Here is a 15,677-nt window from a genome sequence, read left to right on the forward strand (position 1 = left end):
AGCCGCCCTGGGAGGAGCTGGGCCTCTGCTGTGATGGCTCCACCGCTGCCACCCCACCCCCCACGCCGCTGCAGCCCGCCCCGCCCCGCCCCACCCCGCCCCGCCGCTGCAGGTGTGGGTCTCCGCAGTGCTCCCGGTGAGCTCCCTGTGCACAGCGCCGAGATCTCGGGGTCTGTTTCCCCGGGAACAGGCCTCTGACAATAGCGGGTGCTCAGTTTCAGCGTCTGACCGGCCGGAGGGAAGGTGGTGGGCCTTGCTGAGGCCCCAGCGCCCTCCGTCCGGCTCAGGCCGAGCCCCGCAAGACAGTCGCTCCCGAGTGGCCTCTGCTGCCACCTGCCTTTGGTGGTTGTCAGAGCATCAGGGACGGCTTTAAGCGCCCCCTTTCCCGGGCTCCCGGGGAATTCACTTGCCGTATTTGTGATGCAGTTCTAGAGTAAGTTGGCTTCCGAAGAGGAGAGGTGCTTGGAACACGTGAGTGGTTTCTCACTGGAAAGGGAAGCGTTGGAAAGAAACCGCGTCACCGGCTGTGGGAGGGCCGAGTGCGGTTCTTGGACTAGAGAAGCTGGGCTTAGGGGAGCTGGCTGGGTGCGGGGGCGGCTGGAACCCAACAGTCGTCAGGGGCAGCCTGCTGCTCTGAGCCCCTGAACAGACCCTTCCTTTCAAAGGATTTAAGTTTTCTCTCCACTAGTTACTCTGTGAGAGGAGTATAACAGCACCTCCCTGTTGCTACCCAGCCCAGCAGGAAGAGTTGTGAAGCTACTTAGGGTTCTTCTTCTTCTTTGAAACAAAAGAGCTTTCCAGAACACATGGCTGAACTTGAGAGAATTCTCCCAGAATCAGGAAGGAAGAGCGACGTGCGTAATTTGCACTCACTGTGCACAGTGCACCCACTGGCTTATGGGCTGGCCGGCCTCAGCCGGGCTCGGCACACGTCACAGGGGCCTGAGCTTACTTACGCCGGGTGTGCGTGTGCCCACGACCCCGACACGGAGGACGCTACCGGGCGCCAGAGCCTCTGAGAGGCCCGCAGAGACCCTCCTCAGGGCCCCGGCCTTGCCTCACCTGGTCACGTGCGCCCGTTTTAGTTCCACCCAAGTAATGGGCGTGTTGCTAGATCCCAGGGGGCAGCCCTCAGGCTGAGGGTTCCGCGATGTGGAGCCCGGCCACTCTGCAGAAGGAAAGCCAGGTCTGACTCGGGATGCAAGAGTCACAGGTGCCCTCCTGGCTGCTTCTTAAAGGCTGCCAGACGTCAGCCTTCTAGGAACTGAGATGCAGTGGCTCTCTCTCCTTAAGAGTTGCCTTCCGTTTATTAAAGTAGCTGTTGTAGAACATAAGACTTCTGGTCTTTTCCATGTGTTGTAATTTTCTTGGACCTGTATTATCATTTACTGTGCATACACAACGACAGAGAGAAATAATAGTTTTCTTCGCATGCCTACCACGTGCCAGGCACTGTGATAAATTCGTGAAGTGCACTGTTTCATTCGATTGTTCAGATGAGGAAACTGAGGCAGGGAGCTGGAAGGATACGGGGCTTGGTCGGGCGGAACTGGGATTTAAACTCTGCAGTCTGGCTCCGGGCCTGCAACCTCCACCCCTTGGATGTCACACAGCAGCCCTCAGGCTCCTGACCCCCCTGCAGCCGTGGGCATGGCCCTCCAGAGCCACCCTTTCTCAGGATCACTCTCCCCTTACCTTGCCCACACCGGCTCTCTCTCCTCTCTCCCTCCCCCTCTCCCTCTCTCTCTCTCTCTGCCTCTCTCTCTCTCTCTCTCTCTCTGCCTTTCTCTCTCTCTCTCTCTGCCTCTCTCTCTCTCTCTCTCTCTCTCTCTGCCTTTCTCTCTCTCTCTCTCTCTCTCTGCCTCTCTCTCTCTCTCTCTCCTCCTCCCTTCTTCCCTTCCTTCCTTATTTATCCTTTGGCCCAAACTCCCAGTTGAAAACCAGTGCAATACTGCCCTCCAGTGTTTGTTTATTCATTCATCAGCTACTTATTAGATGCGTGTGGGCACCAGGGCTACACCGGGGAAGACTGCAGACGGGCCCTTTCCCCACAGAACTTACGGCCCCCATGTTTTGTACATTAAATGCAATTGGAAAAAAATTGTATCATATATGGAGACCCCCTCTCCCAAATCTAGTAAGAAATCTGTTAGGTATCAAGCTTATGTTACCTACCAAGTATATAGTTATTTAATAACAGAGAACTATAGAAACAGGGTATAGTTCATAATAATAAAATGATTAGTATATTCAGACAATAGGACACTATGCAGCATCTAAAGTAGTGACTTAGGGAATCCCCTGACGGTCCAGTGGTTAGCACTTGGAGCTTTCATGGCCGAGGGGCCCAGGTTCAATCCCTGGTTGGGGAACTAAGATCCCACAAGCCTCGTGGCATGGCCTAAATAAATAAATAAATAAAGCTTTCCTTAAAAAAAAAAAGTACTGACGAGAGCAATGTGTATCATTATGAATACATCTCAAAAACATAGTTGAAAACAAGTTACAGAAGTGTAATCAGCACAGCATATAACAGGACACAGTATAATGTAGGACAAGACCATCTTACTGTAGGATACAGTGCAGTATAATACAGTGCCCTGCAAAAGCTTCATACAGCGTAGTATCATTTGTGTAAAAATTTAAAAACATCCAGAACAATACCGTGTATTATCATGGGCACGTCCACATATCGTAAACCTGAAAAACCATTCAAGGAAAAACCACATGCCGATTTGGGACACTCTCTGGTGTGGGAAGGAAGGCTGAGGCTTTAACAAACGTTAAAGATTTGGCAGATGTGGCAAAATTTAACCATTGGTTCATCTGTTTTGGTGCCTGGTTACCGTCACCTTTGGTGCTTTTCTGTATATTGAGAACGTTCACTGATTAAACTTGAACGGGTGAAACGGGCGTGCTGTGCGCTTCTCCGTGTCTGGCGGGTGCACATTTCTGGCATTGCTGTCACATGGATGTTCCTCTAAAGAGACACTGTAGCTACAGAGGTTTGGGGTGTGCGGGGTGTGTCAGCCTCCTGGGGCCCCAGCAGGGGGCGCGGCGGCCTAGCGGACGCGAGGCGGCTGGGCAGCACGCGGAAGGGGCAGGAAGGGAGGGTGTTGAATAAGCGCGTGCAGCTTTCTGTAGGCTGTAGGAAGGGGCCCAGAATCCCCCCGTGTGGCCACGTAACATCCATCACGTTCCCCTGCACGTCTATTGCCTTGGCTGTTTCCGAGGCTCAGGATACAGAGACGCTGCCAGACACACACGTGCCCAGAGCTTCCTTTGCCGTTGCATCGATGGGCCTGACGCTGACGTGCGGGCAGCGTTTTCCTGTCCAGGTGACCAGGGAACCTTCCTCTCCTTCCAGGTGGAAAAGGATTATTCCTACTTGAAGGAGATATGCGATCATCAGGCAGAACAGCTGAGCAGCAGCAGCCTGAAGCTGCAGGAGAAAGCGTCGGAGAGTGACGCGGAGATTAAAGACATGAAGGAGACCATATTCGAGCTGGAGGACCAGCTGGAGCAGCATCGGGCTGTCAAGTTACACAACAAGCAGCTCATCAGTGAGCTGGAAAGTAAGTGGAACCAAGCGCCGGGCGAGCGTGGGTCAGGAGGGAGGGGAGGATGCTGGTGAGAGGTCTTCCTTTTGCGTGTGCTGTGGTCTCCCGGGAAGAATGGCAGTTAAAAGAGACAGAATCGAGCTTCCCTGGTGGCGCAGTGGTTGCGAGTCCGCCTGCCGATGCAGGGGACGCGGGTTCGCGCCCCGGTCCGGGAGGATCCCACGTGCTGCGGAGCGGCTGGGCCCGTGAGCCATGGTCGCTGGGCCTGCACGTCCGGAGCCTCTGCTCCGCAGCGGGAGAGGCTGCGACGGTGACAGGCCCGCATACCGCAAAAAAAAAAACAAACCCAGAATCCTCAATCTCCTCGACGGAGCTGCAAAGCAGGTGATACAGAAGAAAGACTGTTGATCGTGGGCGGACAGTGTGTGGAGTTAGGAGCACCGGCGTGTGAGCCGCTGCTGACCACACGGCAGGTGCCAACAGGTGTTGCCATTGGGCTCTGATGGATAGAAAGGTAGGGGGCAGGGGGTCGGACTGCTTCGAACGGCGTGTGCTCTTGGCCTCAGGAGAAAACAATTCCAGCATGGGCCCCATGGATGGTTGGTATCAAATGACTTAGAGGTATTACCCACTTCTTACTGAAGAGGCACCAGTATATGCCGTACTTGTGAACCGGTTGCTTGTTTTGAATAGGGAGGGATGTTTGTCAGAGATTAGTTAAACATTGTCTGCCTTATCAAATGATCGCATCTAATGTGTTTTCCTTCGTAACAAAAGAATTAGCATGCAGAGCTTTTAGTGGCACCAGCCTTACTGACAGTAGCGTGGCTGGTTGCCTGAAAAGTCCCCCAGCGGGTACAGCCCATCCTGATTATTTGAGGAACCCTTATTTTCGAATTCACCCGCTCACCCACACTGACTTGTCACCCCCAAATCAGTACTCACAGCGCCTGCACTGCCGCTGGCGCCGTGCAGAGCAGTGGAAAGCTTGAGACTCCCGATGTGCAAAACGTCGGGACCAGAGGCTCACGGGAACGTGACCCGTCTCTGCCGCGGGAGCTGATCCCGGGCGCCTGGGCGACTGTACGTACCTGCCTCGACCGTGGCACCTGGCCGCGTAGCCTACACCTTGGTCCGGTGGTCAGCGTCACACCTACTTCGTGTGCAATGTGGGGGTGACGACAGGACGCTCAGCATCACTGTCACCCAGGCTCTTCTCAGAGGTCGCGCCTGAGAGTACAGCAGAACACCTGACGCCAGACTGGACAAGTACAAGGCCAGACAGGAGGAGACCTGTTTTGTTTGTTTTTTGTCTGTTTCTGCTTCAGTGATTTATTGTTGTCGAGAACTCGGTCATACTGTCCCCAAATCCTAAAAAGTCAGCACAGACACACCAAGAAGGCAGCATGTAATTACTGTCCAGAGCACATGTCAGGCCCACTCCCTCTGGTTATGTCATAATGTGTCCAAGACTGAAAAGAACAGTGACAGACCTGCATCTTTTGAGAAGCCGTTAACGTCTGTTGGGGAAGTTAGGGTTGTTGATAGATGCCTTTTCACCAGGAGACGCGGGGACGTGAAAATCCATCTCGAGATGAACAGCTCCTCCCGCTTAAGACCCTTCAGAGGAACAGACAGAAAGATCAAAAGAAGTTAAGGAGCGCTGTCTTCTTCTGTACCGTTGACCCCAAACGCAAATCCTCAGGCCCCACGTGTGAACCTGAACTGCTGGGGTAGAACCTGACCATGTGTGGGCTTTTAGAAGCTTTTCTGGTAATTCCGGTTCGTATCCTTAATAGACAAGGACAGCTTTGGAGGGACCGTGAAGACCCACTATGTGTAACGGACGCGATCAGATTTAAACTGAACGACTCTTGACAGCAACGTGGAGAGAACTAGAGACAGAGAGGGACTGAGGCTTTTTTTTTTTTTAAGTTCCTAATTCAATTTATTTTTTATTTTTTTTTTATTTTTTATTGCGGTACGCGGGCCTCTCACTGCCGCGGCCTCTCCCGTTGCGGAGCACAGGCTCCGGACGTGCGGGCTCCGCAGCCGCGGCTCACGGGCCCAGCCGCTCCGCGGCACGTGGGATCCTCCCGGACCGGGGCACAAGCCCGCGTCCCGTGCATCGGCAGGTGGACTCCCAACCACTGCGCCACCAGGGAAGCCCTAATTCAATTTTATTTCATTATTTTTTTATTGAAGTAGAGTTGATGTAGAATATTGTATAAGTTATGGGTGTATAAGATAGTGATCAGAATTTTTGAAGTGTTAGTCCATTTATAGTTATTTTAAAATATTGGCTGTATTCCCCATGTTGTAAAATATATCCTTGTAGCTTATTTTATACCTAATAGTTTGTACCTCTTAATCCCCAGCCCCTATATTGCTCCCGCTTTCCTCTCCCCACTGGTAACCGCTAGTTTGTTCTCTGTGTCTGCAAGTCTGCTTCTTTTTTGTTGTATTTACTGGTTTTGTGGTATTCTTTAGATTCCACGTATACGTGAGATCATAGAATATTTGTCTTTCTCATTCTGACTTATTTCACTGAGCGTAACACGCTCCAAGTAAGATGTTCTTTATGAGGGGACGGAAGTCCAGTCCCCGGTGGAGCTGTTAGCGCGCACGTCCCGGACCCCCGTCACCCTAGGAGGTGCTGAGTCTGTGCAGAGCCCGGGGCTTGAACATCTGCTCTTTTGGAAAGCTTCCCAAGTGATTCAGAGTTTTCACTGCAGTTAAGTCCCATGGCTGTAGAAACTGACCTAAAAGTCACAACGGTAACAAGCAGCCATATCCGCCGTTACGCAAAAGCCCTGCCTCCACCTCACGGTGAAGGACGTTCCGGATGCTGCGTGCACTTCCAGGGAGGCCGAGAGTATGTGTGTGAGTGTGAGCTGCTGTTTGCTGCCTTCCCGGGGCTCTGGGAGGCTGTGCCCAACCTCACGGCACCGCTGTCCCGAACCCCCTGCTCTCCCTGGGAGGAGCCCCCGCCTCCGGCTCCCGTGCTCAGGACGCCGAGACGGGGCCCCGGCAGAAGCGGGGCCTCAGAGCCTGTTGCGGGGCCTGGGTCGGCTCTGCTTCCGAGCTTAGCTTCTGCCCAGAGTCTCGAGACGTTTCCAGCTCCGTCTGCCTGTTCATTTCCAGGCAATGTGATGAAACTGGAGGAACAGAAGTCGGACCTGGAGGGGCAGCTGAAGACGCTGACGAAGCAGATAAAGGTGAGACGTGCTCACGGCGGGGATGGGACGCCCTCCATCACTTTACTGGAAGTGTCCCCGTTAACATAGGTTTGGTCACCTTTGAGAGGTTCCCTGACGACTCTCTGGCCCTCTGTGTAGCAGGTTTGCGGGTCGCGGGCCCTGGAACCACGAACCGTGTGGCCGGGAGGGAAGTTCAGGCGGCCTTGACTTCAGGACGGGCATTCCGACGCCCGAGGGTGCAGCCCCGCCTGCGCCTTTCCCCGGCGGCCTCGCTCGGGGACCCGCCCGGGGGCCGGTCTGACGCGGGCGCGGACTGCGGCTCTTCCAGGACGAGACGGAGGAGTGGCGGCGCTTCCAGGCTGACCTGCAGACAGCGGTGGTGGTGGCCAACGACATCAAGTGCGAGGCCCAGCAGGAGCTGCGCGCTGTCAAGCGGAGGCTGCTGGAGGAGGAGGAGAAGAACGCCCGGCTGCAGAAGGCCCTGGGGGACGCGCGGGCCCGCGGCAGGTAGGTCAGTGCCGCAGGCACCCTGGGCCGGGCCCACCTGCTCCCCTGGCCGGGGCTGCCGGCATCCACGCACGTGACGCTGGCTGTCTGTCCTGAGCCCTCCCCTCCCCTCCAGGTCTCTCTGCCCCCATCCCTGGCCAGGGAATAACTGACCCCACGGCCAGGGCATAACTGACCCCACGGCCAGGGCATAACTGACCCCACGGCCAGGGAATAGTTAACCCCCCGGCCAGGGAATAGTTAACCCCACGGCCAGGAAATAACTGATCCCAAGGCCAGGGAATAACTGACCCCCCGGCCAGGGAATAGTTAACCCCACGGCCAGGGAATAACTGACCCCCCGGCCAGGGCGTAACTGACCCCCCGGCCAGAGCATAACTGACCCCCCGGCCAGGGAATAACTAACCCCCCGGCCAGGGAATAACTGACCCCACGGCCAGGGCATAACTGACCCCCCGGCCAGGGCATAACTGACCCCCCGGCCAGGGCGTAACTGACCCCCCGGCCAGGGCGTAACTGACCCCACGGCCAGGGCATAACTGACCCCCCGGCCAGGGCATGACTGACCCCCCGGCCAGGGCATAACTGACCCCCCGGCCAGGGCGTAACTGACCCCCCGGCCAGGGCATAACTGACCCCCCGGCCAGGGAATAGTTAACCCCACGGCCAGGGCATGACTGACCCCCCGGCCAGGGCGTAACTGGCTCCGCGGTAGAAATATTCCGCCCAACACCGTCACCGCCATTCCTGGTGGTGAGAAAGCTCGTCACTTGTGGGGACAAAGTTTTGGCCAAGTCCCCTCCGGGTTTGGAGGAGAGGATGCTCTTACATCTCATTGTTGGTCCGGGCAACTCGTGTCGGTCACCCTCACCCAATGGGAGAAACTTGACCGCTTGCTGGGCCATGGCCACCAGGTGGAGGCCTCGCCATCCTGGCCCAGGACCTGCTTCTGTATTAGCAGCCCCCGTCGGACTCCCTGCAGAAGACCCAGAAATAAGCCGCTTTATTGAAAAGGGTAAGCGTGGAGAACACACGTCCGGCTGATACGTGATTCCCTTCTGCTCTCGAGGGGAACATCACAGTCCGTTACCCAAGCAGGCCCTTCTTAACAGCGAGCTTTCAGAATAAGCTGTTCCCAAAGTGAGCCCAGAGTTGGTTATTGTTTAAAATTTAAATGGTTTACAAACAAGGCTATCAACAGTATTTTAGGCTTCAGCTAATGCAGTGCTGTCTTTTTCCCAATCAGGAATAGATGCCCTTGACGTTGAGATTCTTGGTTATTAGAAGTTATTTTGAATTTTTGGATTTCTCTCAACATAAAATGTAGTAGAAATTAAAGATCAGATTTATTAAATTCTGGATGCAGATTTGTACAGTTTGCCCTTTTTACCTGTTTTCCAGGGTTGACAGGGGCTGGATTCCGAGCCTCTGGGTCTGATATAGTATCATGAACTTCACAGCAGTGGAAGGAGTAGAGTTCTGCTCAGAATTCTCTTTTGATTCTCTTACCAAACTTGCTTCAATTAATCTGGCGGCCCTTTGTTTATGAAAATCAAGATCATAATACTATAGTCATACCTATACCCTCTGGCCACCCAAAGCACGGGAATTTTAAGGGAGAAGCAGAATAGGAAAACTAGATTTCACAGAGTTCCCTATTGAAATGGTTGTGAGGTCATTCTGGTTTGCTTTGGTGTCTGCTTTCGTTTATTTGTCCATGTGCCTTGCTTTTCTATTGTGTGTCTTTGGAAGAGGAACCACGTCATGACCTGCATTGCTTCGTATATACGTGAATCTACAGATAAATGATAAAAGACAAGCCTTAGAGTTTAACAGGCGGCCGTAAATAAGTTATTGTATGGGATGCTGCATTTCTTACTTAGATTCTAAGATACAGGTCAGATTATACAACTCGAACCCTGACACCATAGGAAATCTGCGTGCGTCTTGACAATTTAGGGCCCCATGTGCTACATCCAACATTTTCAAACTTAGGGTCACTTTTTTTTCAAACACAGTATGTTTCTCTTTTGATTTTCCAGTGATTTGCAAACCTACCTCCTAATTCCAGCAGTTTAATCCCTTGTCCCAAAATGTTTCAGTATTCGAGAACTGACACCAATTCAGAACATGGCATTTGCTACGGAAACCCTGCAGCCACATCCGCGGGTTTCTTGGCCGTCGTTGCCCTTCAGATGATTGCTGGAGTGGTTTCTTGTCTGATTTTGCGCTGCCCCGGCTAGCTGCCCCTTCTAAAGCATTGGCTACTGGAAAGTTACTTGCTGATGGCTCCACCTCTTCCTGAACCTACCACGTGAGCCAGACTTGCAGCCAACAGCTGACGCCCTCTGAGGTCCCAGAGCCTCAGAGGGTTTCCATCTCGGCTGCCCGGGTTCTGGACTTTGACAGTCTTCTGATGAGAACTCAGAAGTCCTTCTCGGTTCAGCCAGAGCCAAAGAACTTGCACAGAATTCTCTGATGGGGTCCTCCAAGTACAACCAAGAGAAAGTAAGAGCATCAGAAAAGCGACTTGATCGTGAATCAGTCGATTCTCATTCTCATCAGCTGGCATTCAAGAGATCATAGGCCAGTAGGCAGGCAGGTGGGGTGCCTGGATGTGAAGGCAAGTTAGCGTTTATTACCAAGAACTTGATAGTTAAAGTGGAACGTTACTTAAAGTAGTAGTTTTAGATGATTCTAAAGCTTAGCTCATTAGCCATCTTCAATCCTGTGATGTTTTCAGAGGTATTTTTATTTTGGAGTCAGAATAACTGATGTTAAGATACATGGGAAAATGAGGCTCAGGTCTCATCTTTGCCACCAACTGGCAAGGTTTTCTTCCCAGACCGAGCTCCTTCCTCTCTTAAATGAGAAGGTAAGGGCTTTCCTGGTGGCACAGTGGTTAAGAATCCGCCTGCCAATGCAGGGGACACAGGTTCGAGCCCTGGCCCGGGAAGATCCCACAGGCCATGGAGCAACTAAGCCCGTGCGCCACAACTCCTGAGCCTGTGCTCTAGAATCCGCGAGCCACAACTACTGAGCCCGCGTGCCACAGCTACTGAAGCCCACACGCATAGAGCCCGTGCTCCGCAACAAGAGAAGCCACAGCAGTGAGAAGCCCGCGTACCGCAACAAAGAGTAGCCCCCGCTCGCCGCAACTAGAGAAAGCCCGCGCACAGCAACGAAGACCCAACGCAGCCAAAAAATAAATAAATAAATTTATTTTTTTAAAAAAATGAGAAGGTAAGGGTAGGTCGGATTTTAAGACCCCCCCCTAAGCTCTGTTCTGAGACTGGTTGGTCAGGGGGCCTTTCTCTGATGGGGGAGTCAGGGACACATGTGCCCCCAGTACCACGTTCCCAGCGCAAGCCTTGAGTCTCCCTTACACAGTGGCATCTCCGTACTGTAGCTGGCCGTGGACCTCCTCTTTCTCTTCCAGAAATTTGAACAAACCCGTGTCGTTTCTGTGGACCTGAAGATGATCTGTTTCTCCAGACACGGAAACTATTGGACGGAAGGATGATGAATAACTTTTGCAACTCTGGCTGCTTCTTGTTTTGAACCATCAAGAGAAATACAATGGAATTAAAACTTTCGCCACAGCTAAAACATCAGAACTTTTTCCTGAAAAGTTGAGTCCTTGGGATTCAGAGAACGCACGTGCAGCTCGACTTGGCGCCTTGACGGGCCGCACGCAGCCTTTCCCACAGAAGACCCTGTGTCGGAGATACGCACGTGACGTGGGCGTCTCAGACAGTTGCGGGGAGAGAGCTTTGCCTGCCTTCTGGTACCCTGACGCAGTGTGGACCGTTGTTTTTAGGGTGACTCATTCGATTTTTGCTGCATGCATCACATGACACCAATAAGCAGCCTCTTAAAAAGCTAAACACACCGAATGTCTGTGCCTACGTAACTGTATCAGTTTCTAAAGTAGAACGTTTAGCTTGTACCGCTGGTTCTCTCGTTGTCACCTCTGAACTGAGCAGCGTGGCGGCCGGTCACTGCCAGACTCTCTGGAATTGGCTTTTAACTCTGTGTGTGCGCACGTGCCTTCTGCCCTGACGTCAGCTGTGTGCGTGTGCGGCCCGTGTGTTGTTCTTACAGCTGTAACGTGTCACAGCCGCTCGCTGGGTGTCCGGAGCTGTCGCTGGAAAGGGAGAGTAGGAAGTCGGAGGCGTAGCTTCTTGGGCCACTGAGATGGCTTGTCCAGCTCTCTCCCTGCGGATGCTTTGATACAGCATCTCCGGCCCTCCAGCCAGGGGGCCAGTTCTCGTGGGGATTCCTGAGCGTTTTCCGAGCGAACCTCACATGCGAACCTCCAACTGTTAGGGGCCTCTGGCATTTTATTGGCCCCTCGAAGTAGAAACCGGTCCTCTGGTATCCCAACAAGCATAATCCTTTCACTCTCATAGGACGTATCTTTTCATAGCTTCAATTTGCATCTGTGGCATTAGAGCCGTAGCCTGTGATTCTAAAGAGCTACGTCTGCTTCCCTGCTCCCAGGCCCCTGTCTTTACAGATTTGCTTTGAAAAGTGGGCGTGAGCTTCCCGGAAGCCTCTAGAATGTGTATGCTGTCATGGTAGAAGAAACCTTTGCTGTGTTTTTTTTTTTTTTGGCCGTAACTGTAGGACAGGAGAGGGCAGCACGAGCCATTCTGTCAATTCCAGGGCCTGATCTGGTTGGTCTCCGACACCTCTGCGGACACCCTTGTCTGCTGGTGACCGTCTAGTGGGAGGAGCCAGGCGTCCTGGGGTTTTGGCATTCTGTCTGCCTGAGGACCTTTGACTCCCCGAAGAGACGGGCGCCCCCAGTCGAAATGCAGACGCGCCGCTCTGAGCTTTTCCCCGCGGCCAGCGCGGCCGTTAGTCCTTGTGCGCGTAGGCTGAGGGCGTGCTGCGCTAAGTAACACCTTTACCAGCCTTTGCCTCCCGTTTCTATTTTCCAGCTCCACGGTCTCTGTCAGCTATAGCAGAGCAGGTGGTGGAAGAGAGGCCGCGCAGCCCTTGCCATGATGGGAAACCACAGCCGTTTCTGTGTGAAAGGGGGAGTGTGTAGAGGAGAGATAACCTTTTGATAAAGAACCAAACGGTCTCCTTAGCACAGCCACTGTTACCCAGAGTCACTGTCACCAAGTCTCTTTACCGTTTTTTTCTCTTTTTGCATTTTGGAGTCAACTCTGCACACAAATGATCCTTCCCGCTTTTTTTTTTTTTTTTTTTTTTTTTTTTATTCTTCTCAGAAGATTCAGCAGTCTTTTGTTTGGAGCACAAAATAAAGTTGTTCTGCAAAAGAAAGTCTGTCGTGAAAAAATTTTTGAGACGCAGCCAGAGTGCTGAGCGAGGGCCGTGGCGTTGCACGTGCAGAGTAAACGCAGCCCAGGCTGTGCTTTACTTTTTTGGAGTTTATTTTTCTGTTTCCTTTCGAATACAGTGTCTGATAAGCTTGGAGTTAACACTGTTTTAGGTGAAATAGGAAGCCGTTTGCATGACGTCTTGTTCTGAAGAAGTTAGAAAGTTCTGCTTCCTCTGTGCCAAGTCTTGATTTCACCTTTTCAAGCTGGGCTCTGACTTCCTTAAGCTCGTCTGAAACAAGCCACCACCATGTTTTGGGCTGATTTCCAAAATCTCTTTGGGGTTCCATACGCATAGATGTTTGCTTGATCTTAAAGGATGTAGTTGTTGACTCAGATAAGTTTCTCTGGTGACGATGCTAATTGGAATTGAACTGAGAACTAACGAACATCGACAAAAGCCTCGTGGATAAAACTCACCCTGGAAACCTCAGGACTTTTTCAATCCAGAAGCCTATAACTCAGAGGAATCCAAGATTCAAAGTGTGACTTGAAACGCTTGGAAGTACGTACGTTTGTGAAGATCTGGGTCCAGTCCAGCAACCTCCATCAGGCAGGACTCACTGCAGCTCTTGTGTGAAGAACTTCTCGTCCATTAGCTACGTCATCAGGAAGGTGAGACAAGATGGGATCCACGGAAAACTAGGAGCAGGAAAGCCCTTTTAACTCAGGAGGACATAGTGGGTGTCAAACGAGAGAGCACAGAGTCACTAGAAAAATTCGACTTGGTGACAGAAAGAGGAGAGGTCGGTGTCCTCTCTGGAAAAATAGTTCTGACACTCACTGCAGTTGTCCTAGTGGGACAGGAATTTATATACTGGGAGATCTTTACCTCGGACCGAGAATCCTTGGGATGATATAAAACTCATTTGCCGGATGTTTTCAAATACAAACAAGAAAAATGCAGTCTCAGCTTTGAATGCACAGCTGTCTCTTCCCCACATATTTTGATCTGTCTTTCTCTGGGGACTGTCAAGTATTTTTATATGTTAGCGTTTATGAAGTGCCAAATAAACATGTCATTATTTAGAAGAGTCTTTTGCCTGATTTTTAACCACTGGCCACGTTTCTGCAGGCCCTCCGGTCACTTTGTTCTCAATTTTCCAGGGTGTGTAGTTTCAGAACTTTAAAGCCGCGTCAGATGACTGGAACCGAGACAGAAGCAAACGGTATTTTCAGTGCAAGTTGTAGGCAGGAGGTTGATTTTTAAGTACAAACGTTATTTTTTTTTTTTAATGATTTCATTATTGGAAACAAGAGGGCAAGGAGCAAATATAATAATTTTGCATAAATGAATTTTTAATGAAAGATTCTGGAGTATTGGAAAGTACAGGACATGGTATTTGAAGTCTAGAACTGTCTTGTTGAAATTTAAAAACAAATAGTAGATTGTTTGGTGATTTACCGTATTGGATTTCTTCTTAATTATGAAGTCATATTTTGGTGAACCGGTAATAAAATGGAGGTGTTAAAGAACAACAGTCATCCTTCTCCGCCTTGAGTAGCGTCCTGGAAGGTAATCGGTATCCTCCATCTGTTTTACACACATGCTCTCTCAGATACCTGGTCTGCTTTCTCCATTTAGTCTGATGTGAGGAGGGGGCCTGCTTCTTCCCGACGGACATCCAGTCACGCCAGCACCGTGTAGTGTATTACCACACCGTCCTTTGCCCGCAGAACTGAAATCCCACCTTGACATCGTTCATTCCATCCGTTTTCAGAGAGGCTTTCCCAGTATGCTCTCGTTCTTTTTTCTCTGGAGCTGATTCTGCTTTAAACTGTCTCCATGGGATTATTAGATTGCTAATATAATTTTTTACACTCGGCCTTTCATCTTAAAGTGTCATCTTTCATACACTTCCTTGAATTTTATTGTATTCTGGAGGCAGGTGCTTTTTTTTTTTTTTTTTTTTTTTTGCGGTACGAGGGCCTCTCACTGTTGTGGCCCCTCCCGTTGCGGAGCACAGGCTCCGGACGTGCAGGCGCAGCGGCCACGGCTCACGGGCCCAGCCGCTCTGCGGCACGTGGGATCCTCCCGGACCGGGGCACGAACCCGCGTCCCCTGCCTCGGCAGGCGGACTCTCAACCACTGCGCCACCAGGGAAGCCCCGAGGCAGGTGCTTTTAAGTGTCTAAATCTGTTTCCTGTTCTGTATTTACAAATGTCTGTTCTCCCTTGAGCGCGGTATTTCTTTCCAGTTTACACTGTGAAATCTATTCATGGATCAGGGCCTGTGTTTTCGCATCACTTACTCTTGCTCCGGTGGATAAAAGTGTATCGGGGCCTGTCACTCGCCCAGGCTCAGTGTCTGTTTTGCTCGGCCGTTGTCCATTTCAGGCGTGTCCTGTGGCCTTTCCCAGTCTGCCCCTTTTTACTACTGTCCTTTGAGCCGGGGGTCCACCTCGCTGGCCTCCTGGGACAGGTGTGTCTGTCTTTGTGTCACTGACCCTTTGCAGGAGGGGTGCCCTGCCTGTCCCCCGGGTGCCGCTTGCAGCCCTGGCCGCCCTCCAGGGCCCGGGGCCTCAGCGGGGTTTCCCACAGCTTCCATCTCTTCGCGAGGGAATCGGGGTAAACCGGTAGTATTTTTCTCGTCGCTTTCCCCCACTGTTCTCTGCGTCGCAGAAATCCTTCCAAGTCTGAGGCACGGACGTGCTGTCTTCCTGTAGTTTCTGGTGCCGATGCGGGAGTTTTACGATGTATTCCTGTGTTTCTTGCCGTTGGGATTTGGAGGGTAAGCGGCTTGTGTTCAAAATGCCGTCTTACGCTTTTTGGTTTTATCGTCATAGACATACTTACACTGAGATTCCGAGGACGCTGACACCTGAGACAGAACGCTTGACTGATTTCTGTCTTGCTGTGCACCTGCAGACTTCTTTTAGGTGTGTGGTGTGCATAATAAGAAGAAACATCTTGGGAAGATTTCCTTCCAGGTCAGGATACGGAACAAGCAAAGGCACGGAGGACGGAAGAGGAAGAGAGCATCGGGCGGCCGGGCTTTGGTCCGGAAGCCAGTGGGTGGAGGGGGGTCACGGGCCGCTGGCCTGTGCGGCCCCAGGAAG

At 51.9% G+C, this 15,677-nt stretch overlaps 1 protein-coding gene across 23 annotated transcripts in view; it reads left to right on the plus strand.

Moving 5' to 3' along the window:
- The window catches only part of SPECC1 (sperm antigen with calponin homology and coiled-coil domains 1), a 219,867-nt gene that overhangs the window by 155,111 nt on the left and 49,079 nt on the right, over window positions 1–15,677 (plus strand). For 16 of the 23 annotated variants that reach the window (XM_067021731.1, XM_067021724.1, XM_067021725.1 and 13 more), the window contains 3 exons: window positions 3,368–3,575; window positions 6,705–6,778; window positions 7,089–7,267. In XM_067021731.1, the coding sequence (XP_066877832.1) occupies window positions 3,368–3,575; window positions 6,705–6,778; window positions 7,089–7,267 (461 nt within the window). Of the gene's footprint in view, window positions 1–3,367; window positions 3,576–6,704; window positions 6,779–7,088; window positions 7,268–8,181; window positions 8,283–10,706; window positions 11,321–12,213; window positions 13,651–15,677 lie in introns of those variants that run through there. The other 7 variants (XM_067021737.1, XM_067021739.1, XM_059048421.2 and 4 more) reach the window with 4 other exon arrangements.

This window comes from Kogia breviceps, chromosome 19 (assembly GCF_026419965.1).
Source record: "Kogia breviceps isolate mKogBre1 chromosome 19, mKogBre1 haplotype 1, whole genome shotgun sequence".
Classification (NCBI taxonomy): Eukaryota; Metazoa; Chordata; class Mammalia; order Artiodactyla; family Physeteridae; genus Kogia; species Kogia breviceps.